Genomic DNA, 7,674 nt, shown 5'->3' with positions numbered 1-7,674 from the left:
CAAGAATTAACAATTATCCAATTAGAACATAACTTCAAAACATGCCAAGTTGAGAAATTCAAATATATAATAAAAAAAATTATATATTTTGAGAAAAATATTAGTTTAAATATATATTTCAATATAATAATAGTAATATTATGTTGTTGAATGTAAAGTATGTTTTTAAAATATAATATAATATTAGTGTAGTTATATAGATTAAATAGTTGTAAATGTTTATGGACATTGATTTATAATATTTAAATTTTGAAAAGATTTTTTTTTTTTGAGATATAATCATTTTCTCAAATTTTACCATAAAAAAATTACACCCAAACAAATTTAATGTAAGATAATTTTAAAATATCTTAACAAATTTAATCTAAAATCATTTTTAAATATTTAATTAGTAAAAATAATTATGATTTTATATTTATGTTTAAATTAACTTAAAAAACAAAAATAAATCAAATATACTATTTTTTTCAAGCATATGAGTGCACGGTTCAGCCGTCGAGGCAGTGGGCTTTCTCACACCTCGACCGTGTTCGATTCTCACTATTGTGACGCTGCGCGGCAGCCCATTTGTATCATTGTGCACATATATCGGTATATGTTGATTGATGTGATGGATGACAATGCACGGTTCAACCGTCGGGGTAGTTGGCTCACTATTGTGAATCATTGTGCACATATATTGGTATATGTTAATTGATGTGATATTTGTATCATTGTGCACATATCGGTATATGTTGATTGATGTGATGGATGACAATTGTATATATGAGTGAGTGCACGCTTCAGCGGTCGAGGTAATCGGCTCACTATTGTAAATCATTGTGCACATATATCGATATATTAATTGATGTAATAGATCACAGTTGTATATATACAATATATTGTACATTAAATCTCATATAAAGCTTCTTAAGAGGACTAGTCCCCTTTAAAATACCATCTTTTTTCATGAATTACTTCCTCATTCAAATTAAGTATAATTTTAAGAATTCTCGAAGTATATATCCGTCAAAATAATCTACACATTTAAATAGAACGATAATTATTTATTATATTTCAGGAGACTCTAATAATTTAAAATACCATATAACAGAAGCATGTCACAATCTAGTTTTTGATGCAGTTGTCTATAACGCGACTTTTTGAAAGTCTTTCCGGCGGGTTTTTCCGGTTAAAATCCGGCAGCAATTTATTGGAATCGCAAGTTTGATAGCTGGTTTCTGCACAATCAAAGCGTCCCAGGGGTTTTTCAAGGTGCTGAATCCAAATATGCAGTTAAAAAACCATTTTAACTGCAACAAAACAAGATTTAACCTCAATTTCTTCCGCCGGATTCCGTCACCGGAATCTTCAAAAAGTCACCTTATAGACAACTCCGTTTCTGATATGTGCTTTCTATCTGGACAACAAATCACCCAATCCTCTGCGTCTTGGGATTCGAGAAGCGAGGTAGAAATGGACAGGTGAGATGTCCGCCAAACGCCACGCCCACTTCTCCGGGCTTGCCATTGCCCAACTCATCTATCCGGTAACCGTTCGGATAAGTCTCTGGCTCATATTCCTTGTATCTCAATTTATGGACCTTCGCACCTTTTTCCTCCTCGCCACCCTCCTTCAACCAAATCCTTTCTGTCGACCACCTCTGCGGTCTTGGCGGTAGAAACCATTTCACAAACCAACCAACGCAGAGCTGCAGGACGACCTCCACCATCCAGATGAGCCAATAGGGCTGACGTGGATAACCCATGGCGTCCAAAAGCCTCTCCTCCAACAAGCAATATATGATCCGTCTGCCTAACGGACGGAGGCAGGCGGGTACAGTCGACAGCAGGAGATCCAACGTGGCATCGCCGATCTCCCTGTTGGAATGGGAGTACACCATTTTCTGGGCTTCGTATTGCCGGCTGAAGATCTCCACTCCCTCCACCGTGTCGGGAATATCTCGGATGCCCATTCGTGTGCCGATGTCGCGCCACACCACGAAGTTCGCCATCGTTTCTTTTTCCGTCCACTCCCGGTAACCGAACCTGCAAACGGAAAAACGAAGACCCCTTTAAATTTCTCTGAAAAGCAATTAAATGCACCGGAAAAGAGAGTGAGCGAACGTACTTGGAGGCAAATCGCTGGGGCTCCAAGATGAAGGTGGAGAGCGTGTAGAGAAAATCTTGGTTGGAAATGTTGTAGCGGCCGTGAATGAAGTTGAGGCGGCGGAGTGCAAGGGATCCTCGGGGGCTGTCAACGTGATTCAGGATAATTTCCTCTAGTAGAATTTCAGTGTCCTCGTATCGCCTCGTCACGGCTGCCGGCGAGAACTGGCGAGTGGCAACCAGCAGCTTGGATATGGAGGGAATGGCAAAGGTCTTGAAAAGGGCGAATTGGAGAGCCTTCTTGCCGAGCAGAGGGAATTCCACCTGAGTTGTGAGCTTCGCCAGAACCAGGGCGTGGCGGACGGGATCCATGGATGAAATTAGGCGCAAGCGTTTGCGTCGGAGGAGAAAGCAGACGCCCACCCACAAGAAGAAGAGGAGGATTAGGATCATGGCGGAAGATTGGCTCGAAAGGTTCGGTTTGCAGATCTTCACAGTCACAGGATTCGAAGCGCTGACTCTCCTCTTGAAAGTCACAGTATTGTATCCCACATCCAATGGACAATACAAACCCAAATGCCTACGTTTCTATACTTTAAAAGAATTAAGTTGTATATCAAATCGATGAAGATGAATCCAAATTGAGTCTTAACTTAATTAAGATAAATCAATTTTAATGAGAAATTTAATATTAGTGGAGAGGAATCAAATTTTTAATTTTTTATTGTTTAAATTATATTTTAAATGGTATAAAGATACATCCACTTGTTTTTTGTGTTTATGAATTAGTATTGATGTATATTGGATAGGATGACGTTAAGTTTTGTAAAATGGGTTATTTTTTTAAATAAAATTTGCTTATATATAAATGAATGATATAAATAATAATAAGGAACTTATCATGGAGGAACTTATTAGAATTGAAATAATATCAAATCCATAAGAAATTGGTAGGTGGGGAGCCACCTAGCATGAATCTAATTTTTTAAATTTATTAGAAGTAATAGACCATTTTGCTAAATAAAAATTTATTATATATAAATAAATTTTGTAAATAATAATGGGGAACTTATCATGCCAGAACTTATTAGGTGGCACCAATCTAATTTTTTTAATTTATTAAAATTCAAGGCAACCTAACAAACTCAGTAACACACTACAACCATTGATAGGCGTATTCCCTAAAGAATCAATCTAGGCGGTCAATTAAAAAAATAAAAATAAAAAGTCAATACATCCTCGTCCAATAAAAAAATAAAAATAAAAAGGCAATTAATTGTAAAAAGATTAATATATGAGCTAAATATATATACATTTAAAAAAAAAGATATATACATGCCAAAAAAACCATAACTCATATTATATGACACTTGTTCATAAGTTTTTTTTTTTTTAATTAATCATTTTAAGGTAGAGATTTAACCCACATGAAATATTCCAGAATATTTGTAATAGTATATACACAAATCAAAGGTTGAGATATATCTCCAAAGTAGTTATACTATTTTAATTAAATTGATTAATTAAAAAAATGTCATATGAGAGTTATGGTTTTTTGGGACATGTGGTATTGATAAGTCATGGTATATTATAACAAAGTCTATTTATAAACTAAGAATCTCCATAATAAAGTGGGATTAATCTTCGTGATTAAAAATCTTATTCCATATTTTTTTAAATAAATATAGGTTAAACTTCTACATTAATTTTTTCTATTATTTATGAATAATAATTTAAAATGAAGTTATAATTAAATTACTATTTATTATTTTTTAGTTTCGTAATGTGAGATATCTTATTTAATAAATATAATAATGTTGATTATAGATTTATCTTAAAAAAATTAATTATTTTATTTTTTATTTTTTAATTAATATGATTATTAAAAAATTGTTATATCAATTTAAGTTATCATTTTTTTGGCATATGGCATGTATAAACTATGGTATTTAAAAAAAAACCTATTTAAAAATTAAAAATACTAAGAAATGAAAAAACTGGTAAAATATAATCACATAATTTAATTTTTATTCTTTTAATTAAAATATAAAAGACCAAAATCTAAAATCCAAAAATATATATAAATAGATAACCAGCCATGTGTGAGTCAGCGTGATTTTCATGGCATAGCATTATAGAACGCCTGAAAAGATAGAAAGCTACGTCCACAGGATTCGAAGCGCTGACTCTCCTCTTGAAAGTCACAGTATAGTATAGTATTGTATCCTGCATCCAATGGACAATCCAAACCCAAATGTCTACGTTTCTTTTCTTTAAAAATAATATTAAGTTGTACATCAAATGAAACTGCCCCAACCCAATTATAGTTTAATAATCGGTCGAGGTTTAAAAACAATTGAACGGCTTTCTAAACATGGTTAACTCTAATGCTTCTGCGATTTATATTAGGGTTTTTGGTTTTTTCCCAGCGTTATTTTAAATCATGTTTATTTAGTGTTTATTTTGTATTTTTTTTTTCTCAGTAACACTAACTACTTTATATTAATATGTACAGGTAAATCTTACATTTAAGAGGACTGGCTGCCCAGGGTCAACTGTGGCTCCTTGGGCAGCTCTATCAGACTCAAAATTCTCTTGCACAGGGTTATATTTCCCGTCTTGACCAATACACCTTACACAGTAATGATCCCATATGATGCTAAAAAAGCCCACGCAGGGGCATCCTTCAAAAAACACATGACCCAGATAGTTTATATAAGCCGCGTACATGACCCAGAACAGAGAGACTTCAGTAGCCGTGAACATGACCCATAACAGAAAAGAAACAAGCTAAGACATAAGACATAAGACAGAAGACATAAGACATAAGACAAGAGGTGTGAACCAGATATCGACCTCGACCCCATACCAGTCCTGAAAATGCGAGGGAGTGCCGCTGGGGGTTACTCCTCTGGTTCTTCTTCCAGGATTCTGCACCAGCCTTGTCCCTCTGGGATTCCATCCCACATTGCCATGGGATTTTGCGCGGGGGCTGGCAGCTCTGGTTCTCGAGTTCGGGTGGGAGCTTGCTGAGGCCCCTGCGCTGAATTGCCCTCTGCATTCGATGGCTCCCCCATTGGGCGCTTCCCTCTGTCAACCTCTTGACTTTCCTCAGCAGGGAACCGATGCAATCCTTCCTCACTTTCCTCAGGAATTTTGGTAAATAGTACTGAGATGTGGGCATTAATGCCGGCATTGTCCCTGGAGCTGCCCAGGGTGAAGATAACTGAGCCGAACGCTGGGAGCCTAGGCGCACCTTCACTGGAGCCGCCGGCCTCCATAAACTGACTAGCTTGAACAGGGGAAGCTCCCACTCTTCGGTGACAATAACAGCAGCAGCAGTGATGGTGAACATCCGCTGCAGGGGAACGGGAGGAATTACCACGCCCTGAGCTCCTTCCTCTTCTGCAAGGCATCCTCTCTCGCACCATGATGTCCGCGGTGTCCTTAACTTTCTCCAGAAGAGATGAGGGCCTGCTATCTCCGCGTTCCTTCCCAAATAATTGTCGTCCCCAAATTGGCTCGAGATAGAGCTCAATTGAACACAGGGAAGAACCAGGAATAACCAGCAAGGAGCAAGCCTCACACAAGCTCTCAACAACAATATCGCAGCTTTGCTCAGGGATCTGGGCAGTTTCCACGTCACACAGAGCTCCGCACGCCAACCTCCCCACATTCTTAAACCCATCACCATTCCTTCGAGACTCGTCCGCATTGAATGCGTTCTGCGGACTCTCCATCGCTCCCAGCGCCTTCATTAAGGCTACTACTATGCATTTTCCGGCTTGGAGTGTTGGCGGCGAGAGGCATTAAAGACCTCCAGTCTTCACGTGGCAGCCCGTGCTGGGCATGTGGCTCTCCCTGAGCTGGCGAGATGACACCCGCATCCGGGGTAGTGTTTATTTTGTATTAAGGTGAGAAGAATTTTGATTTAATTATTATTAATGGAATAGTAGGAGTTTAATATTTATTAAATATTATAGAATATTTTTAATTATATTAATAGAAGTGTGTTTATTTTGAAATTGGATATTTAAATTTTTAATTTAATGATCAATAGTTATTAACTTTGATAATATAAATTTAATCTCCACGAAATATTCTAAAATAATTATAGTTCAAATTAAAAGTTTAATTAAAAAAATGTCCTGACCAAGTGTCATAAGAAATGACTTATAGTTTTTTGTGCATGTCGTATCAATAAGTCATGGTATTGTAGCAAATTCTATTTACAAGTTAAGAATCTCCATACTAAAGTAGGGTAAATCTCTATGGTTAAGAATTGTGTTCCATGTTTATATATATGTTTAACTTATATATTAATGATTTTTATTAATTATTAATAATTACGTTGTAAGGCCTTCCCCTTTGAAATCCACTCTCCTCTTATCTTACTTGTCAAACTATGATATGTTTGATCTGATGTTAGACGATTAAAATATTTGTTATTGCTAATCAAAAATGTAGTTATAACTGAAACAATAGCAGTCTAAACTTCATCTTTTTCTTCGACTAGCAAACTTTGAAGGTAGACGGTCATGGATTGCATTGCAAAGTGAAGGTAGACGGTCATGGCTTGCAATAGTTCAAGGAAAATTTAGCAAGGTCTACAAGGTTAAGCATGCCAAGACTGGGAAAATTTATGCCCTCAAAATAGTTCAGGGAAAGCACAAGCTTGTTGTCCGAAAGCAAATAATGAGGGAAATGGAGATTCTTTGAAGGGTGAATTCTCCACACATTGTGCAGCGTTATGGCATATTCGATGCTCTACAAATATATGGAATTTGGGATTATATTTGCTGGAATGTGTGCTTGGAAGGTTCCCTTGTTTGTCCCTGAGGCAGATACCTAATTGGCCTACTTTAGCGATGGCCATTTGTTTCGAAGACACTCCATCACCGCCACCTAATGTATCGCCAGAGTTTTAGAGTTTTATGAGATGTTGCTTCAAAAGTATGAACAGCAAACTTGTGACTTGTCTCCCCCCTGCAGTCTTTACACATGTATAATTTTGAATTCCTTTCTGTATTTTGAATATTCTACTTGACAGCATTCATTGACTTGTAATGAATGTACACTCTCTTGGTCTCTGGAACACTATTTTGTAAATCATTTTGCAATGCAATTGCAGTCTTCTTTACAACACTTTGTCATCATGTTCGTTTTGTTTTTCCAGTGGTAAATTCAAATGTATTCCTTGGAAATCCAGTCATTTTCCCTTTCAAGTAATTCAATTATTATTCCAACCAAGTAATGGCAAAGCTATTCTTATTTCTAATGTATGGCATGCACTCTTCCTATTTGCTAAAATTTCATAAATGTGCAGTGTTTATAATTTGTCTGGTCTGCTTCTACATCTTAGATATCACTGCAGAAGCTCTTAAATAGTTTGTTTACGTTTGTGTGTTCAAAAAAAAAAAACATGATTAACCAACTGTTCTTGTCATATTTATAATGGCTTGAAATACCAATTACATGTTTTGTAGCGCTTTCCATTCTCTAAAAAATTCATCTCGAATGATGATGATAAGTTTACTTGGACAATGTTCAGTTATTTGAATAAAAATCCTTTTTGAATGACAGATAG

At 36.2% G+C, this 7,674-nt stretch overlaps 1 protein-coding gene across 1 annotated transcript; it reads right to left on the bottom strand.

Annotated features, from left to right (window-relative positions):
- Nucleotides 1-1,411: 1,411 nt before the first annotated feature.
- Nucleotides 1,412-4,853, bottom strand: LOC149200450 (uncharacterized). The gene is made up of 4 exons (XM_089400948.1): nucleotides 4,614-4,853; nucleotides 4,251-4,313; nucleotides 2,110-2,675; nucleotides 1,412-2,027 (listed from the first exon to the last, which is right to left on the bottom strand). Exons 1-4 carry the CDS (start codon nucleotides 4,851-4,853, stop codon nucleotides 1,412-1,414), a joined length of 1,485 nt encoding a protein of 494 aa, XP_089257074.1.
- Between the last annotated feature and the right edge of the window lie 2,821 nt (nucleotides 4,854-7,674).

Source organism: Pinus tabuliformis, chromosome 2_1 (assembly GCF_031772625.1).
Source record: "Pinus tabuliformis cultivar Carrire ecotype Pingquan chromosome 2_1, CPIR1, whole genome shotgun sequence".
NCBI classification, from domain to species: Eukaryota; Viridiplantae; Streptophyta; class Pinopsida; order Pinales; family Pinaceae; genus Pinus; species Pinus tabuliformis.
This window is presented reverse-complemented; position numbering and strand designations above follow the sequence as displayed.